This window comes from Dipodomys ordii, unplaced genomic scaffold (genome assembly GCF_000151885.1).
Source record: "Dipodomys ordii isolate 6190 unplaced genomic scaffold, Dord_2.0 Scaffold45, whole genome shotgun sequence".
NCBI classification, from domain to species: domain Eukaryota; kingdom Metazoa; phylum Chordata; class Mammalia; order Rodentia; family Heteromyidae; genus Dipodomys; species Dipodomys ordii.
Window position 1 is genome coordinate 6,679,345 of NW_012267261.1, and position 24,921 is coordinate 6,704,265.

The window sequence follows — 24,921 nt, forward strand, 5'->3', positions numbered from 1 at the left end:
TTAAAAGACTGAACTTGGTCTAATTGTACAGCCATGATATATGTATATGTGTGTATACATGCGTGCATGCATGTATATAAATGTATCTGTTAGATTAGATAGAGATACATAAGATAGATAGACAGACAGACAGACAGATAGGTAGATAGATAGATAGATAGATAGATAGATAGATAGATAGATAGATAGATAGATAGATAGATAGATAGATAGATAGATAGAGAAATAGATAGAGAAATAGATAGAGAAATAGATAGAGAGATAGATAGATAGATAACAACTAAATTGCCTAAGGAGTACAATGTCATTTCTGAGCAATGGGTCAAAGAATATTTCTAATTCAGTAACACATTGTGTGGATAGTAGCTAAAACAACAAAAACCATCAGGGAAGCTAAGGAAAAGATGTTTTCCTGACGCAGAAGGATAACAGGCTCACACGTGACGAAGACAGGCTTGACTGAATGATCCTGGGCACAGTGTACAGGAAGAAACATCAAGGCTATCACCCATCGGCGAAGAACCTCTTAGCATCTTGTAGTATAGAAATGGCCTAAACCTAGATCCAAATTTTATCTATAAAACAGGCTTTAAAAAAATAAAAATGAAATAAAAGAGGTTGTAAAGTAGTTCCCTCTTCCAACTATGAGGTGTATGTTTTAATTTTTCAAAGTATCCACAAATGTGTACCTTTTCCAAAAAATTCAGTATCTACCAAAATTATATAAGCAGATTTAAAGCAGTAAAAAAATTATGAGTTTTAGGCTGTATACATTAAGAATTCATCAAATTTCAAATTTTCCCCTGAAAAATTTCAGAATTTCTGTGAATCTTGCTGAAAACGATTTAGCTTCTCTGGATTATTGGATGCCATTTGTGAAAAGTCACGAAAAATGTCCTGGTAAGTTTCATCACCTGCATGAAAGTAACAGGATAGTTTTAAAATATATACAATTAGAACATTAATAAAAACAGTATTCATTCTTTATAAATCATTATATTAAAATGTCTGTTCACATGAGCATTTTTGGAAGAAAAGAATTCCCAACTAGATACAAATCCAAGAAGAATATATAATGAAAAGAAAAACTATACCTGAAAAAAAGCATCTCAGATGCAGCCACAGAGGAAAGTTCAAAGTTAGAAAAGAACAGAGATGAAAGTGTTCAAAGCAATGCAAAGAAATACATTTATTAACATATGAGAAATAAAAGTCATTCTAAATAAAGTAAGCAAGACATTCTTTATAAATAAATATTTTTTGATAAAGGCCCAAACAAATGACCAAAACTAAACACTAATGTTTCTGATGGATGCAAGTTATTAACAAGACAAAATATAAGCAGGTGGAAAGAGCCTTCTACTATAATACTATCATTTAATTATACTTAAACTTTAGTGCTTAGGATGAATATGCCTAAACCACTATTTACTAAGCTTATAAAATAGCAAAGCCTAGAAAACTACTAAACCAAAGTTTAACACTGTTATAGCTTGCTGTGTACTGTAGGGTCATATAAGCAATAGTGCTATGAAAAAATGGGAACAATAAAGGTATCTGTTAAGAGAAATAAACATATGGACACAGGTAAATATTCTTATACAGATGCAGCAGAACCATAGCAAACTGAATACAGTTAATCATATTATGAGAAACTATATATACACATACCAATTAATCCCTCAAACAAAGGAATCTTAATTTCAAGATGAATAATTCATCACAAATGCTTTCTGCTAAACATTAGCTTTATATAGACACTGGCATAATGTGGTTTTCAGGATTTGGGGCATAAAACACTGATTTAAATGATTATGGTTACAACATGGTTGTTAAAATTATTTCCCATTAGATATCTTGCATCCATCTAATAACAAACTTATGCTACAGTTGCTGTCAGTGCACTAAGTTGTGTTATGTTTAAAAAGTAAGATTGCTGAGGCAATCCATGCTATACCAAAAGCTAGAATTAGAAAACTGTTGGGGAAAGGGATAGAAATCTAGTAAAAAGGCCTACCAGCACAACCCAAGAATTTTTAATAAAAAAATTTAATATGCTTAATACTTAGTCCTTTTACCACTTAGTTGACATAAAAAGCAATTTTTTAAACCCCTACACAGTTTTCATGTAGCCCTGGAAATTTAATCATGACCTGAAACAATTAGTTAAAAAAAAGAAAAGAACATTAAGAGAAAATAAGAGCTAGAGCTAAGGTAGGAAATGAAACTAAAGGCTGACCTACTGGAACAACTGGTACAACCCAATTACAACAACCCAGTTACGCTCAAAACTTTTTTTTTTTTTTTGGTCTTTTCTTTTTTGCTACTGGGGATCGAACCCAGGACGTTGCACTTGCTAGGCAAGCACTTTGCCACTGAGCTACATCCCAGCCCACGCTCAGAACTTAAGTGTACTTCTACACTAAGACAAGCTACAAACTATAAGCATTTTTAGATATTCTAAAAGACAAAAAACAAAATGAGAAAAAAATCAACACTAAATAGCAATTAACAAACCATACAAAATATTTTTAAATTTTTCTTATTTTTAGATGTTGAATTAAAATATGTAAAATATTTATTGTAAACATTAGAAATATTTTTAAATACTATTTAAACTAGATAGTGTAGAATTTTACTTTCCAGGAAAGTTTAAAGTGCAGATTATAATACAAAAATACCACACTAATTTTACCAATCAACACGAAAAATAACTTAAAAGGCACACATTATACATTCAGAAGAAACAGGAAAAAGGTTCTAGCAGACATTAATGCCAAGTAGTTCACAGATAGCACCAGATGAGCATTCTCAAGTGTAACACCAGTACAATGGCAATATATGGCTTCTACAATCAGCAATGCATATTTTGTAGAACAAGCTGTGAGTTTTTATGGTTTTCGACGTTTTTTTTAAATCATCTATTATCTATTCCACAAATACATTTTAGTAGGTCCATTGTACCATGCAAAACAAATTTTAAGACCTTTTACTCACTGAATTAAATGCTCCTTAAAGGAAAGTGTTGGTGCTGTAATAATCACTGGCTTCACTAACTGGGTATGTTTAAAAGGATACACCAAGAAAGATGTTTTCATCTTCATACACAAAACTTTTTGTTAACATTCAGTTTCTAACAAAACATTAATTAATGCATTGTTAATATGCTACCTTTCTTAAACCTCAAAATATTTTGCAAAAAGCAAATGCTATAAAATAAAACAATAAGGACCAAGATAATTACTACAACTCACACAAATTGAAGTTCAACGTGATTAATCAAAATTTAAGTAGAATTTTAATCACTTGGAATATTTCCCAAGGCAAATACATTTTGTCTACACTAGAACACATAAACAAAACCCAGAATATATGGTCCTGGAATATTTCCAGAAGTACATTGCACAGTCTATTACAAACGAAAACAACTAATCATTCAATATTTGTAATGTTAAGCATATTCTTTAAATCACCGAACCACATTTTTTTCCCTTCAGAAGAGTTAGCTTTTCTTTACACCTGGTCATTTCTGAGTTTTTAAAAATGTAGACTGAAGGTGTGGTGGTACACACCTGTAATCCCAGCTACTTAGGAGGCTAAGATTGGGAGTTTGAGGTCAGCCCAGGCAAAGAATAGGAAGATCCCCATCTTAACCAACAAGCCAGGCATGGTGGTACATACCTATAATCTCAGTTATGAGGGAAATATAGGTAAAAGGATCATAGTTTGAGGCCAGCCCCAGGCAAAAATGTAAGATCCAATTGGAAAAATAAAAAAAGGAAAAAGGAGCTAGGGGAGTGGCTCAAGTGGTAGAGCACCTGCCTAGCAAGTGCAAAGCCCTGAGTTTAAACTCCAGTACTGCCAATAGTAATAATAATAATAATAATAATAAAGTCTGTTGTTTCCACTGATGATGTAAATTCTTTCCTAATTTTTGGTATTTAGAATATCTATCACAACAGTAATTAGGGTGATTCAAGTGTTTACTGAGTTTAATCTTGAAAGTAACTTGGTCAAAGAACAGCAACATGTGTCTCTTACCCCCAGGTGATCATATGTACTATGCTGCTAGCTCTTGGTTGGGAACCGTTTCTTCCTGTAGCTACCTAGATCAGCTACATACTCACATATTCAGAAGTAGTTTCTAAGCCAGTGATTCTCTACTGGCTGAGAACTTGCCAACCATTAAGAAGAGACTAGGAGAAACTAGGAGCCACCAAACTGACTTCCAACAGTGGAGAGCAGGGTGTGCTACTTCCCTTACTCCCTCGGGCTTCTGAGAATCCTGGGAACTGCTAAAGAGGAACATGTCCTTCCTTCAGAAATTGTGTGCTCTTAAAATTGTCTTGCAAAAATTGAGGAGTACCAGGTCGTTAGGGTTGTAGATAGAAGTTCAGAAATTGAGTTTCCTAGAAATAAGTTCATGATTGCCAAGCAATTATAGCAGTCTTTTAAATGACAGAGCTCTTCATAATCAAAAGACTGAAAATTCTTACACAATTAAGGACAATTTTTCTAAGAAGGAGCGATGTCAATAAAACAATCAGCCAATGTCTGAGAAAAGAAAAATGAACAGATAAGCAGAGGGAAAAATAAAAGATCTGCTGTCAGACCAAACATATCTGCTCTCCAAAGGCTATGAAGGAAAAGAAAGTAAGCAGAGGGCAAATGCTGTGCCATTTCATCATGTCACCTGTATAACATTAAAGATTTTCTGCCTTATTAGTAGGCCCTGAAATGAGTCAAAAATATAGCATTTTCAAGATGATCTCCAAATATGTAAAGAAATCGCTTTCTATCCTGATGCAGAATACTGATTAAAATTTTTTAACTTCTAAATTAAAAACTTTTTACTAGTAGAAAGATTTTTTAAAATTGGTATCTTTTTTTCAAATTTTCAATAAAATAAAATGGTTTACTATTGATTAATGGAAGTTCATAGAGTTACATATAAACTTAAGACATACTCAACAATGAAAAAAACACTGGAGTGCTCCTATATGCTAGAAGAAGCAGCCCAAACAATTTGGGCTGAGCTATGAGCAGCAGGAACACAGAGGTTCTGTCCTGTCAAGCTTCCAATTCCAGAGAAGAGTTGATCAGGGACCTATGACTAATCAGCTGGGTGAACTTCCATCAGCAAATACCTTAAGGAAAGACCAGCTAACTAAACATATTAAGATTTTAGGGAAAAAATACTATTTAACTTAAAATCTTGAAGTTGACTCTTACCTCACAAATGTCTTTGATCAGTTTTATTTAAAGTGCTTAAACACAAAGGCCTAAAAAAATGGCCTAGTAATACTATCACTGAAGTATATCTATTACAAAATTATAACTTATTTAAACTCTAACATTCAAGTTTGAAACAAATGGGCAAAGTCCAGAATTAACACCAGAGCTTCACCTGTAATCAGCACTCTTAGGTCTTAGAATATCATAAGTCAGTAGTACATATGATCCATAGGATTCAAGTGGGACATTCTAGATTACAAGTATCTAGCTGAAGTGCCTCTAGTCTCTAAGTCCATACTTGTTTCCTATTAAATTAGGCCAATAAGTAGTAAATACAGCTTTCTGAGGAAAGAATAGTCTCACATGGGTATTAGTTATATATTAATCTAGTTAAATTAAATGTCTGACGATAGTATAAAGCACAGAAATTTCAAAACATTAACGGGAGGAAGAGATGATATTGCCAGGCCAGATTAAAAATCATTTTACAAGTAATTTAAAACAAATCAAATGTACTCAATGGAAATTTAATATGCCTTAAGTATTTTGGTCATAAATTCTTAAATTTTTTTCTAATATGTATATGAATTTAAAACAGGTATCTTAGTAATTCATATTCTTAAATTCATGGAACTAGAGGTCCAACAATTATTCTCTTCTTTGTGAAGAATATCTAATCAGTATGAGTTCAAAGAGAAGAAGGTAATCAGTAACATTTCTTTCTATCCTTGACATCTTGACACAGGTGAAAATTACTCAAAATGAAACTTGAGGTGATCATGAGTTGAGATTTCTCTACTAAGTCTACTTTACATCAGGTTCACAAAATACTGCTCTAAATACTTTTACTTATCCAACAAATATTTTACAATTGCTTGGATAAAAGATTAAAACAAGAACTTTTTCTTTAGTCTTTTAAACTAATTCTATTTCCACTGCGGAGTTCTAAACTTACTGGTAGATTTTTAGTTTAAATCTTCAACTCATTGCTAAACTGGAATACACACATCAATAAAGTTTTTCTTACTCTTTTCCATACTGACTTTTTATATGCCAAATACAAGGTGACCTTTTTTCCCTGAACACAATTTATAGAAATTCCCTGAATAACAAAAAGAAAACAATGGTGTTATATTCACTGGAAAGCTAAAAAGAATTTCAAAAAGGAAACAATTATTTTGCTGCTGTAAGTATATAAAGAACACTTCTATCATTCCATTCACTTCACTGGAATGTATATGGAAGACATCTGTACAGCAGACAGGGACTCAGCAGCCAGAGTTAAATATAGAAGTCAACGTGTACTGTAATAGAAGAGTTATGAGTTTTTAAAGGCTCGGAATTAGCCACCCAAGAATTGTGTGATTTACAGTACATAGCTAACAATTCACAATTTACAAGTAGGTTATAAAATGCTATATTATCACATTCATTATCTAAAGACCTAAGAATCTTCCAATTGTAAACTGATAAATTCCTGAATGCATTTCTTATACTGCATTTCAGTATGGTTATTAGTGGAATATTGACCTGGCTGTCCATAAAGTCCTTCTGATTCCCGCATTTCTTCGTTCATTCTTGCTAATCGTAACCTAAAATCAGACAAAAGGATCTTTTAGATGAAGTTACAGAATATAAATGTTCATAAACTAATAAACTATATAAGGAGGTAATACATGTACTAATATAGTTTTCTTTCACTGAAACAAACTAGCTTTTAGCTTATAAGATCTAGCAATCTGAGCTGACCAAAACAACTTTCTTACCTTCATACAAATCTCATGAGAAAGGTAAGAAAAGATTTCTAGACATTGCCCCATTTGTTAGGAAATGGAAAAACTTGGAAAAAATTATATTAAGTGAAGTAAGCCAGGCCCAAAGAAACATAGGTCCCATGGTTTCCCTTATTTGCAATATCTAGTATATGTATGAGTCAAGTGGAAAAGGTCAGATAATGTGATGTTAGGAAAATGAACCCTTAGATATGCATTTTAATGTTTTTTTTCTTTCATGCATTTGTTTCTAACGCATTTATAAGATTATCTCTTTGTTGCTTTGTATGTCCCTCCCCCACAGTATAATCCCTGCTTTCACTATATTTGATGTCAGTATAACTTGTGGAGGAGATGGGGAAAAACAAGTCGTTAAGGATACAGGTGGACCTGTTTCAACAATGAGAAGTACAAGTTGTCATGTCGAAAATGAGCTTTACAACGTTGGTGGGGGGGTGGGGTTGATTGGGTGGGGGGGGGAGGTTGGGAAGGGATGTGAAGGGTAAACAAAGGAGGCTGCAATGCTTGATAAGAAATGTACGCATTATCCTGCCCATGTAATTGTAACCCCTCTGTACAGTATGTTCACACACAAAAAAAATAAAATATAAAAAAAAGAAAAAGGAAAAAAAAAGAAAAGATTTCTAACAAGTGTATTTCAGATCCCTGCAATTCTTCCAGCAGCTCCTACAGCAACTATCAAGCTAACTGCCAATTACTGCAATGAATGCTGCCATAGCATGGAAGTGAGAGCCTGTTGTTTCACTCCAGCTCACTGTGAGGTGAGATAATTACCAACACATAAACAGCATATTTGCTTGTAGTTACTAGGAATTATTTTGATACATTAATATTATAATAAATGATTGTAGGTTACCAAGATTTTTGCTAAGTTACCTTATTAGTTATATGTTCTGTTTTAGGTTGGTGATCTTGGAGAAAACATGTAGCACTGGATTAAGAAAAGAAGTTTTCTTCTGCCTTAAAAAAAAAACCAACTAACTTTAAAAACATTTGAAATGGGAAAAAGTTCTCTCTTCTTTTTGAACTGCCTGCGTGGCCTCTGGACCAGTAATCTTAGCTACTCAGCAGATTCAAAGTAAAAGTGTTTCAGTTCCAGGTAAGCCTGAACAAAAAATTCAAGATATCCTATCTCAACAGAAAAGGCTAGATGTAGTGGTGTAAGGCTGTCATCTAGGCCAGCCAATGCAAAAAGTGAGACCTTGTCTCAAAAATAACCAGACCAAAAGGGTAGGAAGCATGGCATAAGTGGTAGAGAGCCTGCCTAGCAACTACAAAGCTCTGAGGTCAAACTCTAGTACCACCAAAATCTCAAATATTCAAATTCTTATCTTTAAAAAAACTAAACTAATTAAAATAAACTAAACTAAACTAGCTAAACCTAGATCCTTATATATTACTCTGAACCAGAATCAACTCCAAATGGATCAAAGACCTCGGAGTCAAAGCAAACACCCTGAAAACATTACAGTAAGGAATAGGGGAAGCCCTAGGTCTCCTTGGCACAGGCCAAAATTTTCTTAATAAAGACCTAGAAACATAAGAAATCAAAGAAAGGTTGGACAAATGGGATTGCATGAAACTGCAGAGCTTCTGCATGGCAAAGGACATAGCTAGCAAGATTAATAGAAAGCCTACAGATTGGGAGATCTTCACTAGCCATACAGTGGACAAGGGTCTCATATCTAAAATATACTTAGAACTCAAAAAATTAAATCCCCCAACAACAAATCCTCAAAGAAACAACTGCCCAATTAATAAGTGGGCTAAAGACTTAAAGAGAGGGGCTGGGAAGGTGGCTCAGTGGTAGAGTGCTTGCCTTGCATGCATGAGGCCCTGGGTTCAATTCCTCAGCACCACGTAAGCAGAAAAACCCAGAAGAGTGGCACTGTGGCTCAAGTGGTAGAGCGCTCGACTTGAGCTGAAGAAGCTGAGGGACAGTACCCAGGCCCACAGTTCAGGCCCCTTCCCCCCCCCCTGCCCGCCCACACACACACAAAAGACTTAAAGAGAGACTTCTCTGAAGATGAAATAAGAATGGCCAATAAACACATGAAGAAATACTCAACAACTCTGGCCATAAAAGAAATACAAATCAAAACAACATTGAGATTCCACCTCATCTCTGTTAGAATGTCTATAATCAAGAAATCTAGTAACAACAGATGTTGGAGGGGATGTGGCCAAAAGGGGACACTATTACACTTTTAGTGGAAGTGTAAGTTTGTTCAACCACTCTGGAAAGCAGTATGGAGGTTTCTCAAAAGACTACACATACAGCTGCCCTATGACCCAGCAATCCCACTTTTGGGCATTTACTCAAATGATCACAACAAGGCCATACTAAAGCTACCAGCACAACTATGTTCATTGCAGCATTATTCCCTATAGCTAAGTTATGGAACCAACCCAGATGCACCTCAGTAAATGAATGGATCAAGAAAGTGTGTGTGTGTGTGTGTGTGTGTGTGTGTAATATATATAATGGAATTCTATGCCTCCATCAGAAAAAGTGACACTGTTTCATTTGTTAGGAAATAGAAAAACTTGGAAAAAACTATATTCCCTATAGCTAAGTTATGGAACCAACCTAAGTTATGGAACCAACCCAGATGCACCTCAGTAAATGAATGGATCAAGAAAGTGTGTGTGTGTGTGTGTGTGTGTGTGTGTGTGTGTGATATATATAATGGAATTCTATGCCTCCATCAGAAAAAGTGACACTGTTTCATTTGTTAGGAAATAGAAAAACTTGGAAAAAACTATATTAAGTAAGCCAGGCCTAAAGAAACAGGTCCCATGGTTTCCCTTATTTGCAATAACTTGTATATGTGTAGGACAAGCAGAAAAGGTCAAAAGCATATAGATGATGCTAGGGCTGAGAAGATGGCTCAGTGGTAGAGTGCTTGCCTTGCATGCACAAGCCCATGGGTTTGATTTCTCAGCACCACATAAGCAGAAAAAGCCAGAAGTAACACTGTGTCTCAAGTGGTAGAGTGCTAGCCTTGAGCTGAGGAGCTCAGGGACAGTGCTCAGGCCCAGAGTTCAGGCCCTATGACTGACCCCCCCCCCCAAAAAAAAGATGCTAAGCAAAATAAGCCCCAATATAGGGACACAAGAAGTTTTATCTTTGTTGCTGTTGTTTTTAATGTACTTAGAATGTACTATGTGATTTTTGTTTGTTTGTTTGTTCATCCCCCATGGTATAACCCCTGTTTTCACTGTATTTGATTCCAGTGCCCTGCATCTTGTATATACATTTTTTTAATTTGGAGAGGTGAAGGGAAATAACAAAATGCTGAAACAAGGATACAGACTGACCCATTGTAATGATGAGATGTACAAGACTCTATGTTGAAAACGAACTTTACAACTTGGGGGGAGGGTGGAGATGAGTTGGGGAGGGAAAGGATGGTAGGGGAAAAACAAAGGAGAGGGTAACAATGCTCAATACTCATGTAACTGTAACTCCTCTGTACAGTACCTTTACAGTAAAAAATATTTTTTTAAAGCACAGATTCCTATCATTGTCCAAAGGCAATACAACTTCACAAGTTAGTAGCATCAATGTCCCTGTCCTTCAATTCATAACACACTAATCCTCCAGGTAGTCAAATAACTATCTGTTACTCTACCACTTGCAAACCTAGCCCCAGTACTACACTAACAGGTAAATAAACAGCTTCACAAAGGCAATGATTTTTGTTTTCACTAGCTAGGCGGTATGACAGAAGTGGCTAAGCACGAGGGCTTACAATCAGAGGTCTTGATTCCAAGTCCTAGCTATAACACTTATTGATTTCTCAAACACTGATTGTTCAAATTATCTATAAGATAAAGATAATAAAATGATACCTTAGCTGGGTGCTGGTGGTTTATACTTGTAATCCTAATTACTCAGGAGGCTGAGTGAGATCTGAGGATTACAGTTTCAAAGCCAATTTAGGCAGCAAAGTCCATGAGACTTTTATCTCCAAAAATATTGCTCAAGCACTAGCTTTGAGCACAAAAGCACCCAGGTTCTGAGTTCAAGTCCCAGAACCAGCCCACACAAAAAATACCTTTACTTTCTTCATAGGGTTTGTTAGGAGAACCAAATCAAGCCATGTATTTCAAAGTGCTTTACTACATTTGATGTACTTAGAAAAGCACAAGACACACAGTAAATTAACTAGTCAAAGTTCACACATAAGCATGAAGCTGTAATGAGTACTCTGTACAAGAAATACACTGTATGGGAATCATCAAATAAAAAGGAAATACTTACAAGGTTACAATATCAGCATTGGCTGCTTCCACAGCTATGCTCAAAGGGTCTTTCCCTTCCTCATCCGTGGCATGTTGATTGGCACCTCGCTTTAGGAATAAACATACTTGCCTATTTAAGGAAACAAGATTTTTAGATATGGCCAATAAATAAAAAGTTCTACCTAGTTACAGAATTAATATTTTCACTAAAAATTCTTGATTCATTTTACAAATAATTAATGAACATTGACTCAAGTATTAAAAATTCAACAAACAATATTTTACAAGTTTCAAGGTAGCTTCATTCATATTTACCTAGCATAATCTAATGCTATAAAATGTAAGAAGGAATATAAATTATAATGAGCATCATTAAAAGATGTACACAGATATTGAGACATTTAAACAAAAGAAAAATCACTCAAGGCTATTATTTTGGAGTGAAAAAAAACCCAAGGCAATGTAAATACCATATTAATTAAAATACAAGAGTTAAAGAATAGGAATATTTTGTTATATTCCACAAATACTCATAATTTGAAGTGACAAAAATAAAAAAAGCTGGGCACCAGTGGCTCATGCCTGTAATCCTAGCTACTCAGGAGGCTGAGATCTGAGAATCAAGGTTCAAAGGCAGCCCGGGCAGGAAAGACTGTGAGACTCTTATCTCCAATAAACCACTCAGAAAACCAGAAGTGGTGCTGTGGCTCAAGTGGTAAAGCACTAGCTTTGAGATGAAGAGCTGAGGGACAGCGCCCAGGCCCAGAGTTCAAGCCCCATGAACAGCAAAATAAAATAATAAATAAACAAATAAATAATTAAAATAGATGAAAACAGAAGAACAGATTACATAAAATAAAATGGGAAGAATTATGATAATCTAAGAAGAAAATATTTAAAAGTCAATTAAATAGTATTTTATGTATGAAAACTTTACATGAGGACATTATTGAATTGAATCTTTTTGCTACTAAAGGAAAACGAGTTCTAATAAAAGATACGAGTAATGATAGTACACTTCGCTAATCCAAGTTACTCAGAAAAGCACTGATAGGAGAATCATGGTCTGAGGCTGACCTGGGCAAAAGTATTAAGATCTTTTCTGAAAAACTAAGGAAAAAAGAGATGGCAATGTGACTTAAGTGGCAGGGCACTAGCCTAGAAAGCAGTTAGCACTGAGTTAAAGCCCTAGTAACTGCCCAAATAAGTAAATAATCACCTATGACAAGCATTATGTACAAAGTCAACAGTTTTACTTCATTTACACTTTCTAACAGAAAAGTCTAGTTTTATGACATTATTGAGTAATAATATTGCTCCAGAAGCTAAAATGTCAATTTCCCAAAGAAAGTAGTTTATATAATTTAACTAGCCGCTACAAGAAAAAAACTAAGATTTCCAGTTAAAAGATTCTCCTAAAATAGACTGTGTATAGTGTATGCATAATACATGCATAAATACATACACTCAAGCTCTTCAAATGACCACAATGTCAGAAATAGGCAAAATACAAAAACGAATCTATTTAATGACAAGTCAAGGTATTTCATATCTGGAGAGAAAGTGTAGTTTTTATCTGAATAAAATTTTTTTCATTTAAAATTCCATCATAAAATATAAGTCATAGGAATGCATCTCCTTACAAACTACCTAATGACCTCAACCTAAGAAAATGCAAAATTTTATTTAAAAGTATTTTTAAAAATAAAACCTACATAAATGTGTAAGCAATAAAGTTACCCTGTATGTCCTAAGACAGTTGCGTGGTGTAGTGGTCCTCGTCCTTGGACATCTCTTTGGTTTACATTAGCACCATTCTGTAGGAGAAACTCGCATGTCACCAAAGAGCCCTAAAAGAGACAAAGAAGGTAAGAATATACTCACACAAACAACAAGAAACAGTATATTACTCAAATAGCACTTCAAAACACAATCTAGCAAAAGCAGAGAAGTTTTCAGTCATATTTGTTTCTTCCCAATAACTACTTCCTGGTAAAGATTTACTTGCAAGTTTGTGATTTTATTTTACTACTTTTATTATCAGAATTCTCTTCTATTATTCCACCACCACTACCACAAAGCTAAAACAAAGTGATGTTCAGTAAGTACTGAGGTACAGAGGTACACAGAGTCCTCTTTATTTTCCAACCCATCTCAGAATAGTAATAATAAAAAACCCATGTTCAAAATGTATTATAATAGTTTATATTTTTCTACCAAAAACTTCTTTGTTTTAATTCATACCCCTAATACAGCCTGAATGAGTGGTGTTGCTTTGTTTTCGTCTGAATTAGCCCAGTTCACATCTGCACCATGAGCCAAAGCTTCAGCCATTTTAGGAAGGTTTTTTTCATATGAAGCCCTATAAAGCTGAAGTCCTGGATTAAGATGTTTAGAGTCGAGAAACACTGAAGAATCTTGCCTTTCCCCTTCTGAAAAGCAAACATAAATACTTGAATAAAAATGAAATCTTGGTAAAGATCTTGTCTAAAAATAGTTAGGATGGATTACTGTCAGTACGGATCAATAATAATGTTTACTACAATTTAAGAAACAATATGAAACTTGAGATATTAGTTTCTGATGTCACTAATTGATGGTAATGGGATGTGTTTTACACAGATATCTTATTTCCTATAGACCTAATCATTCCTCAAATGTCAACTTTCTGTATAAGCCATTGTGATCTTACAAGTATTCAACAGATGAGTTAAGTGTTGTGTTAAAAATTGGCTAATATTGGGCTGGGAAGGTGGCTCAGTGGTAGAGCGCTTGCCTTGCATGCATGAGGCTCTGGGTTCGATTCCTCAGCACCACATAAACAAGAAGAAAAAAGCCAGAAGTGGCGCTGTGGCTCAAGTGGTAGAGCGCTAGCTTTGAGCTGAAGAGCTGAGGGACAGCGCCCAGGCCCAGAGCTCAGGCCCCACGACCGGACCAAAAAAAAAAAAAATTTGGCTAATATCAAAGTGAAGAAATTCAATGAAGCATGGGTAAATGGCAGGAGTAACTATGACTCTCTTAAGGTAGCCAAATGCCTCGTCATCTAATTAGTGATGCACATGAATGGATGAATGAAATTTAAAAACTGGCTATATTTGTATATCCCTGGACTTAAGAGGAAACAAGAATCCCTAAAGTATTTTACTACTGGTTCAAACCTAAATTCCTAGGATGATTCAATACCATCACTATAACCAGTTCAAATAATCTGAGGAATGTTTACTGCAAGACCCAAATCACTGAAATTATGGAGAGTATACAGGAATAAAGCATTTGTCATTCTCTAATGGGGATGAATTGCTGATATTTTTTTCTCCTGATAAGAAAAGATAGCCATACAGGATGTCAGGTGACTTATACCTGTAAGCCTGGCTACTCAGGAGGCTGAGATCTGAGAATCAAATCTAGCCCTGGAGCAGGAAATTCTGTGAGCTTCTTATCTCCAATTAACCACTGAAAAGTTGGAAGTGGAGCTATGGCTCAAGTGGTAGAACACTAGCATTGAGCGTAAAAGCTCAGGATCAGTACCAAAGCCCAAAGTTCAACCCCAGGACGAGCCCAAAAAAAGCCACAAGACAAAAGAATAATAAGCCGGAGGTATGGCTCAAAAGATGGAGTATCTACTCAGCAAGCATAAAGCCCTGAGTTTAAAGCTCAGAACTACCAAAAGGAAGCCAAGGGAGATGAGAGGAAAAGGGAGAGTAAGAGGGAAAGGAAGAGGGGGAGAGGGAAGTGGAAGGGAAGGAGAAGAGAAAAGGGGAAGCTGGAGAGGAACAGAGACAGCATAAATGAAAATAAATGTAAAATGGTACAGATGGACTAGAAGTTATCCTTGCCTATTGGCAAGGCACTTGAGGTACATATTAAGTGGCTTAAAAGAATGTTGAACTAGCAAAGAACTTCCAAATATAAACAGAAAGAGTTGCTTTCTGATTTTACAGTATTACTCCTATCCTATTGTCTTCTAAAGAGCTATTTCCTTTAAAGAAACTATTTAACGAAGAATTGGCATTTACTAAATGCATTTTTCAGCAGACTATACCAATTAACATTAAAGACCATCAAAACTCACCAGGCTCATATAAACTATTGGCTGACACTGTGGAGGGTAAAGATTCTCTTCCATCATCACAGCTTTGCTGGATCCCACTGTCATTGCTTTTGACTGTTGTAAAGAAAAATTGGCTAGTGATTAAAGGTCACGCCATTCAGAACATGTCCCACAACCAAAGAAATTTTGAAATGAGCTTTTATATGTCAACATGAACTCAACCACCACCAGTAGAATATTTAATACAATTTTAGTTTTTAAATACTTATCTTATTGTGATATAAATCACTCATAAAGCCTGAAAATAATACATACAATACCCCATAAAATGTCAGGAGTCATAAAGAGCTTGATTTATTGCATGACTGTAAGTAATATGTAATTCTGAGACAATGGGTAACATCTAGAGAAATGGCCACACCGCACAATGACCACTGGCACAGACTTGGAATGCTCCACAAGAGTAGTACTTACTACTACGCAGTTTTGAAGAAGTATCAAAGTAGGAGAAGAGTGAATCTAGCTCATCAGGACAGAACAGAGACTCCCGCCTGGCCTCGTCGCTATTTACAGCAACCACTGAGGACATGCAAGTTAGCAAAGCACAAAGCAGGCCATAGGAAGGGAAAGGGCAGGAAAAAAAATGTTACTGGGAAAAATCAGGAGGAAAAAATAGGAAGGAAATCAGGTAGTTAATCAGATACTTAGGGCTTCTGGCATGACAGATTTCTAATTCCCATTTCCCCTTGCATTTTAAGCAGTTTTATTCCTTAAAATATACACATTACCTAAAAATGTGGGTTATCATGGCATCACTTCAAATTAACTGCTTTAAAGACACAGAAATCTAGTTTTTCCTTAGAATATGTAGAAGGGAACAGTGCTTAGCAAAAAAAAGAAACCTACAATAGCTTCTAATTCAGAAATTATGAAAGTGACTTCAATTCAAGATAGTATTTATATTCATAGCAAAAGAGGTATAATACCTGAACTTTGGACAGATGCTCTGATTTGGTCACTTGGCCCAAGTTTAGAAATGCTCAGCCTCTTTTCTTCACAACTTTTGGAGGTAATCTTTTTGTCTAGCTCGGGAGGTGACGATGATAGAGAATACTTATCCACAAACTTTCTCTCCACATATTTAGCTCTGATATATGCCTCTTTTTCCTGTCTGGTACACATAAAAATGTCATGATATTCTTGCTGAATGCTGAGCATGGCCAATACTGAAAGGATGTTATTAGTTAGAGAGTATTTTCAAACAATAGTTTTGCAAAACTAGTTAAAACAATCAGTGACAGTTCTTATATAATGTGTTTCTTTCCAATTTTTAATTAATCAATTTCAGAAATTAAATAGCCTAATTGAAAAATCACAAATGGTTACATGGCATTCTATTTTCTTAATTTTATGTATATTTACTTTTTACATATACTCTCATGCTTTTTACAGAATAAAAATATTACCAGGAAAAGCATAAAAATTTATCAAAATTAACTAATTCATTTTTACTCAGAAATACTGTCTCATACTGAACTATCATTATTGATGGCTATCATTTTTCATAAGATACTTTAAAACACAATAACATTCCTAAGTGAAAATAAAAGCATCACATTTAAGCTTTTGACTTACAACACCAAATCTGTCCTGTAGTTTTTCTCCATTATCTCTTTTTAAAATTCTTAGGTCTTAGCCAAGCACTAGTAGCTCATGGCTGTAATTCTAGCTACTCATAGGCTGAGATCTGAAGACCACTGTTCAAAGCTAGTCCAGGCAGAGAAGTCCATGAGACTTGATGGTAGAGTGCTAGCCTCAAGCAAAAGATAAACCCCAGATCCATTCATATACTGAGCGGCATCTGGGTTGGTTCCATATTTTAGCTACGGTAAATAATGCTGTAATAAACATAATTGTGCTGGTAGCCTTGGCCTTGTTTGTTGTCATTTGGGCCCAAAAGTGGGATTACTGGATCATTGGGGAGCACTATGTATAGTCTTCTGAGGAACCTCCATACTGCTTTTCCAGAGTGATTGAACAAGTTTACACTCACACCAACAATGCAGTAGGATTCCCTTTTGGCCACATCCCCTCCAGCCTCTGTTGTTATTAGAGTTCTTGATTCTAGCCATTCTAACTGGGTTGAGGTGAAATCTCAATGTTGCTTTAGTTTGCAGATTTGCATTTCTTTTATGGCCAGAGTTGTTGAGCATTTCTTCGTGTGTTTATTGGCCATTCTTATTTCCTCTTCAGAGAAGTCTCTAGCCCACTTATTAATGGGGTAATTGTTTCTTTGAGGATTTGTTTTTGCGGGATTTAATTTTTTGAGTTCTAAGTATATGAGGCTCTTGTCTGTTGTATGGCTAGTGAAGATCTCCCAATCTATGGGCTTTCTACTGATTTTGTTAGCTATGTCCTTTGCCATGCAGAAGCTCAGTAGATAAATGGATCAAGAAAATATGGTATATACAATGGAATATACAATGGAATTCTATGCTTCCATCAGGAAGAATAACATGGCCCCACTGATAAAGAAATGGAAGGACCTGGAAAAAATCATATTAAGTAAGCCAGACCCAAAGAAACATAGATCCCATGGTCTCCTTTATTTGCAATAATTAGTATACATCTAGGATAGTCTAACAGAAAGAGCTCAATAGCTATGTACATCTGATAATATAAGATGATGCTATACAAAATGGACTCTAAGACATGGACACAAGAGCACAAGAGGTTTTTCTTTTGTTGTTATTGTTCTCAATGTACTATGTGATTTCTTTTTTCCTTTGTGTTTTCCCCCTATTGTTTATCCCCTGTTGTCACTGGGTTTGATTTTGGTACCCTGGGTATTATATATATGTTTATCTGAACTAGGGAAGGAAAAGGAAAAAACGAAGTGGTGAGACAAAGGATAAAGGGGGAACCTATGCAACAGCAATACTCACAAGACAACATGTTAGAAATGATCTGTATAACTTGGCAGGGGGTTGGAGAGTGGGAAGAGGGAGAAAAACCTTACTTATATAACTATAACCCCCTCTGTACATCACCTTAACAATAATTTTTTTTTAAAAGACAAGAAACTGAGACCTAGATAAGTGAAGAAAACTAGGTTGTTCATGAATGGAAAGTCTGAACACCATGAAAATGATAAATGTCCCTAGTAAATTTGTTTTCAATTAAAAAAAAAAAAGCCAGGTGCTAGTGGCTCACATCTGTAATTCTCACTACTTAGGAAGCTGAGATCTGAGGATCACGGTTCAAAGCCAGCCCGTCAAGGAAACTCTGTGAGACTCTTATCTCCTTAACCACCAGAAACCAGAAGTGGTACTGTGGCTCAAGCGGTAGAACACTAGCCTTGAGCTTAAGAGCTGAGGAACAGCGCCCAGGCCCAGAGTTCAAGACCCACAACCAACAAAAAAATAAAATATAAATTTAAAAAACCTCAGAGACAGCACTCAGAATCTGAGTTCAAGCTCTAGAACCAGGCACATGCATGCATGTACCCACCTACCTTAGACATTGGGTCTTTGGCTAAATTAGAAAAGTCTAAAATATCTCAATTATGCATAGGCAAATATTTAAATAGCACTAGTTTAGAGGGTTAAAAATCTCAGCATAAGATTCTAGTAAATTAAAATTTTAAAATTTTCTTATCATGCTGGACACCAGTGGCTCACGCCTAAAATCCTAGCTACTTAGGAGGCTGAGATCTAAAGATCTTGGTTCAAGGCCAGTCCAGGCAGGAAAGTCCGTGATACTCTTATCTCCAATTAGCCACCAGAAAACCGAAGTAGCACTGTGGCTCAAGTGGTAGAGTGCTAGCCTTGAGCTGAAGAGCTGAGGGACAGCGCCCTGGCCCAGAGTTCAGGCCCCATGACCAAAAAATAAAATAAAATAAATAAATCTTATTATTAAGTAGTTGTACAAAGGGTTTACAGTCCATAGTCAGGTAATGAGTACAATGCTTATTGGTCAGATTTTGGCAAGTTAATTTTTTTCTTAATATAAGTAGGTGTACAAAGGTTTTATAATTCCAAAGCCAGGTTATAACTACAATGCTTCTTGATCAATGTCACCCTTTCCTTTATTCTCCCCCATTTTCTACCTCCTATGCCTATCCTTAAGTTGCATAGCTCAATTTTTACATAATATACATTGAATATAACTACATTTAACAAGTAACATTTCAAAAAGAAAATCAGAATGACTAAAAGCAGCACCAGGCACCAGCAGCAAAAATTTTATCTTGAAGGCACTCTCTTCTAGCTGCTTCATTCAGTAACCTCCTTATAACAGAACTGAAGTGCAATCTAGCAAAGCACATAAGCCTTCTCTCCTGCATTATCATCTTTGCTCAACATTACAATGCCATTCATGACCTATGTGATTAACAAATATTTGCTGAACTAAGTCAAACACTGTAACATGATTCAATGTTGAAACTTGGTCATTGAAGACATTAATGAACAGATTATTTCTCTTTAAATTCCTCCCAGGAACAGAACTATGATATACTTTTAACAGCTAAGCATTTTCTACACTCTTAACAGATGTTTAATTTTTAAGACTTATCTCCATCTATAAATTGTAATTCCCTGGTTCAATAAAGTATAATTGTCAAACTAATATACTCAAGACTGAGATACTCAAATTTGAAGAGAAGCAGTAATGATGACTTGTAAACACTCTGTCTCAACAGTATGTAACAACTGCAGTGAGATAAAATCATAGCTACATTCCTGCTTAGAGGTAGGGTATGACATTAAAGACAATTAAAATGGTACCTTTGTCCTGGCTGTGGTTTCTTTATTCCCATTTTTTCCACTTTAGCTTCATAAACATGATTTATAACATCATTCCCCAACTCACACATAAGCTGTTTGACAGGAAAATAGAAAAATAAGCTATAAAATTAAAAGTCCTGAAATTAAGCTAAAATTTAAAAGGGCTCAAAGTCAATACAGTTCACTACTTCTTTTGCATATCCTACAATTACTCATTCCACAAAGAAGCTTAAAATTAAAACAGATAAGAACTGAGAGTAAGTATCATTTTGTCATTCTTCACTACAACATTAGCACTCCTACGTCTTTCAATCTAACAATATACTATATGTACTGTACGTACATACATACACTGTATATAATGGCAAGCATCTACCTATCCATCTACCTATGTATCACAAGTACTGTATCTGAATATCTGTAGTGGGGCAGTAAATTATAACTGATACAGTTAGGTATAGTTAGTGCTAGCTAGTCTAAGGAAAATCAGCTAAAGTTAAATATTTATTCTTTTCAGTTTTTTTCCTTATAGAAATATTCAAATCCATCAAACATACAACTTTTTTGAAATTTAGTTTTGAACTTTTCCTCCTCTTTGAGTTCTATCTCCAAATACTAAGCAATTTGTTGCTGTATTTTTCAAAATCTTTTAGATGTTGTTTTTATCTGTCCCTCTACCTCTGATTCAGTTTACAATTCACAAGATCTATCTTTAGTGTCTCAGTAGCAAATCATATACTTTTGGTTGGGTCTAATTCCAGACTTGACCACTAGACCAAACATACTATGCCAAGATGCAGGTGATCCAATTCATTTCCCTGGTCTTATCTAGCATAATAAGACGATGGTTGTAAAGAATAAAGTTAAGACACTGGGGATTATTAGTTGAGAGGAAAATGGCCTAGGATGATACATCAAGAAAGCGAGAATGCCATCTGGATATTAGAATCAAAGCAGGGGCTGGGAAGGTGGCTCAGTGGTAGAGTGCTTGCCTCGCATGCATGGGAGGCTCTGGGTTTGATTCCTCAGCACCACATAAGCAGAAAAAGTCAGAAGTGGTGCTGTGGCTCATGTGGTAGAGTGCTGGCCTTGAGCTCAAGAGCCGAGGGACAGCGCCCAGGCTGAGTTCAGGTCCCACAACCGACAAAAAAAAAAAAAATAGAAGCAGTGTGGGAAAGGCATCTTAGAAAGTGTACATTAGGCAAGCAGTACATCAGGCAAGCAGAAAACTGTATACCTTTCTCCTTGTTTCCTTATTCATGAACTCTTTTAGGGTCTCATTATTTATATAACTACCATTTCTCTTCAGATGTGGTTTCCTGTCCTAGACCCTCCCTTTCTCTTTCCCCCTCCCCTGCTCTCACTATCCCACCTCTCCTCTTCCTTTGCCCCTTTCTCTTTCCCCTTCTTCCCCTCTCAGCTGGCACCCTGACACAGATATTTCTTTTTTTTTGGGGGGGGGAGTCCAGTCATGGGGCCTGAACTCTGGGCCTGGGCGCTGTCCCTCAGCTCTTCAGCTCAAAGCTAGCGCTCTACCACTTGAGCCACAGCGCCACTTCTGGCTTTTTCTGCTTATGTGGTGCTGAGGAATCGAACCCAGGGCCTCATGCATGCAAGGCAAGCACTCTACCACTGAGCCACCTTCCCAGCCCTGACACAGATATTTCTTATAAATTTTAAATGTGCCATTTTGTTTGCTGTGATAGGTTTAATGTTTGTTTTTTGGTGATACTGGTTTTTAAACTCAAGTCAAGCACTAGAGCTGCAGCTCCAGCCCTTTTTGCTTCAGTTATTATTCAGACAGGGTCTAGTCTGGTTGGTCTTTGACGTCCCTCCAGACTTCCAGAATAACTAGGATTATAAATATATTCTACCACAACTGGCTTGTTTTAGGAGGCGATGAATGCCTAACGTTTTGTGCAGGGATGGCCTGGAACCACCATCCTCTTAATTCCATCTCCTAAATTACTAGGATTATAGATATCAGTCACCCACCATGCCCAGTTTTAAATGTTCCACACTTCCTTATTTGAGCAATTATAATTGTATTTCATATATCCCATTTTTTAATTTTCAAAGTAGTGATACCAATTAGGTATTATTCTTTAAACAATCTGCACAAGAAAAGCTAGGTGCTGGTGGCTCAACCTAAAATCCTAGCTACTAAGAAAGCCGAGATGAAAGGACTGAGCTTCAAAGCCAGTCCAGGCAGTAAAAGTCAAAAGACTTTATATCCAAATACACAGCAAAAAGCTAGAAGTGGAGGTGTGGCTCAAGTCATAGAGCCAGAGCTATACAGCAGAAAAAACAAGCAAGAGCTTGAAATCTAGAGTTCAAGCCACAGTACTGGCAATGGTACACAGGCATGCAAGTGCGTGCACACGCTCACATACATACACACATACACACACACACACACTCTAAAATCTGTATTAGAACTAGAGACAATAGCTGTATCACTGGATGAAAATGATAGCATAGACATCAACCTTATTTACAAAAATTTAAAATAGGTCAAAAAAGAAATTAAAAGGGAAAAAATGATAGGGAAAGTATTACTTTACATTTGATTCTAAGAAAGTTGGTTATAAATTTGGTAAAACTATCTGGATACTGGTGGCTCATGGCCTATAATCCTAGCTACTCAGGAGGTTGAAACTTGAAGGATCATAGTTCAAAGACAGCATAGGCAAACAGACTGTGAAACTCCATATTCAATTAACTAGCAAAATACCAGATGGAACATATGGCTCAAGTAGAGTTCCAGCCATGAGCAAGAATGTTTAAAGAAAGCCAGAGGTCCTGAGCTCAAGACCAGGTACTAGTATAAAGTAAAAACAAAAAAACAAAAAACACCTATTTGGAAAAATTATCAAGAATGACACAATTTATACTACCCAATGATTAAACTGATATGTATATTATAATTAAAATTTATAAAATTAGCTGATAAAATAACTTATCTGAAATAAAAATGAATTTTTTAAGCCAAACTCAGAAGTAAAGCTGTATGGCTCAAGTGATAAGGCACTAAAGCCTTAATCAAAAATACTCAGGGATACCACCCAGACCCTGAGTAAAAGTCCCCGAAAAAGGGAAGAAGGGAGAAAGGGAGGGAGGGAAGCAGGCAGACCAACCCAAACTCTACTTTAAAATAAAAACAGCTAAATTGTAGCCAGGTATCAGTAGCTCATACCTACAATCCTAGCTACTACTCAGGGGTTGAGATCTGAAGATCAAGATTTGAAGCCAGTCTGGGCACGAATGTATCTCCATTAACTACCAAAAAAGCCAGTAATGGATCTGTGGCTCAAGTGCTAACTTTGAGCAAAAAGCTCAGGGACCATGCCCAGGCCCTGAGTTCAAGCCCCAGGATCAGGACCAGCACAAATACATAGGTACACACGTACAAACATACATACATAACTAACTGGAATTAATTTGCAATTTTTAAGATGCATTATTATATCATTTTTCTTTACAAATTCTAATATATTATAAAATAATCTGTAAGAATATGTGGCAAAAGAGTAACTATTTTTTCCTTGGATCTGGAAATTAAGCCCAAGGCTACAACCACACCAGCCCCAAAAGTTCACTTGGAGTGAAGATGGTGGTTATTATTTTGAATACTTTCTTTTTGGTTACTTATTATTTCAAAGCTAATCTTTTATATATGCCATTTTAATTTTAAAATAATTAAAGTTGTACAAAGCTTATCTTAATCACATCCAATTATTCCTTTCTCCTATATACATGCCTAAAATGATTTCCCTATTTCTTCCCCTATAATTCTAAAACAAAGAAATATCAAACCAATATCAGTACTGTGAGCCTTTGGTCCCTTCAGTAATAACATCTGACTTCTACTTCCTCCCAAAGAGTTCTCATAATACTCCTCAGTATTTTCTACTTAGTCTTTTAAATGTATATTTTAATTACCTGACACTCAATAACTTGCCTAAACTACCTAGGGGATAATTTCATTTTCATCTAGACAGGCTTGACCCAGAGTATTTCCTTCCTGTTTAAATACCTGCTTTACTAATAATCCTTTATTTAAAATTGGAACTAGGTGCCCAGTGGCTCCAGCCTATAATCCTAACTACTTAGGAGGCTAAGATCTGAGGATCTCAGTTTGAAACCAGACCAGAGGGAAAGTCAATGAGACTCTCATCTCCAATTAAACACATGAAAGAGAAAAAAGCTGAAAGTGAAGCTATGGCTCAAGTGGTAGAATGCCAACCCTGAGCAAAAAGGCTAAAGGACAGAGGATTGAGTTCAAGCCCCAATACACACACACAGACTCACACACACACACACACACACACACACACACTCACACACACTCGCCTATATCTGCTATCTAATGTCATTACATGTATATTACATGCTATTTCTCAGCATGATTTTAAGCTGCTGCAGAATCCATCTTCTACTAGTTTTCCTTCTATGCTCTATTATTGATAATTTCTGATGAGTTAAATGGAAAAAGATTCTATGGTCAGACAGGTAAGGTTTTAACTCAAAATTGGATAAAAATATACTTCCTCCTTATAATTTGTACATAAGAACTTATAAAATTTGCTTTAAGGTTTCATTTTTAATGTGTAAGATAGGTTTACATAATTATCTACATTCAAAGCTGCTACAGAAATTAGATTCTGCTCTTTATCTCACACTTTCTGCTTTGAATGCATAATAATTGGTAGGATCTAACTGGTAGGGCTCTACTCTGGGAGTTAATTTCATTTACATGTTTACGAATTAATTCCATAAGACATTTTTTACATAATAGACATAAGAC

General features: G+C 35.7%; 1 protein-coding gene across 1 annotated transcript in view; it reads right to left on the bottom strand.

Annotated features, from left to right (window-relative positions):
• Positions 1-372: 372 nt before the first annotated feature.
• Positions 373-24,921, bottom strand: part of Acap2 (ArfGAP with coiled-coil, ankyrin repeat and PH domains 2) — a 115,932-nt gene continuing 91,383 nt past the window's right edge. Inside the window, exons 16-23 of the mRNA XM_013019502.1 lie at positions 20,115-20,206; positions 16,314-16,498; positions 15,349-15,441; positions 13,521-13,708; positions 13,017-13,126; positions 11,296-11,406; positions 6,766-6,827; positions 373-914 (exon numbers count right to left, since the gene is read on the bottom strand). Of these exons, the coding sequence (XP_012874956.1) occupies positions 814-914; positions 6,766-6,827; positions 11,296-11,406; positions 13,017-13,126; positions 13,521-13,708; positions 15,349-15,441; positions 16,314-16,498; positions 20,115-20,206 (942 nt within the window). The 3' untranslated portion in view covers positions 373-813. The remainder of the gene's footprint in view (positions 915-6,765; positions 6,828-11,295; positions 11,407-13,016; positions 13,127-13,520; positions 13,709-15,348; positions 15,442-16,313; positions 16,499-20,114; positions 20,207-24,921) is intronic.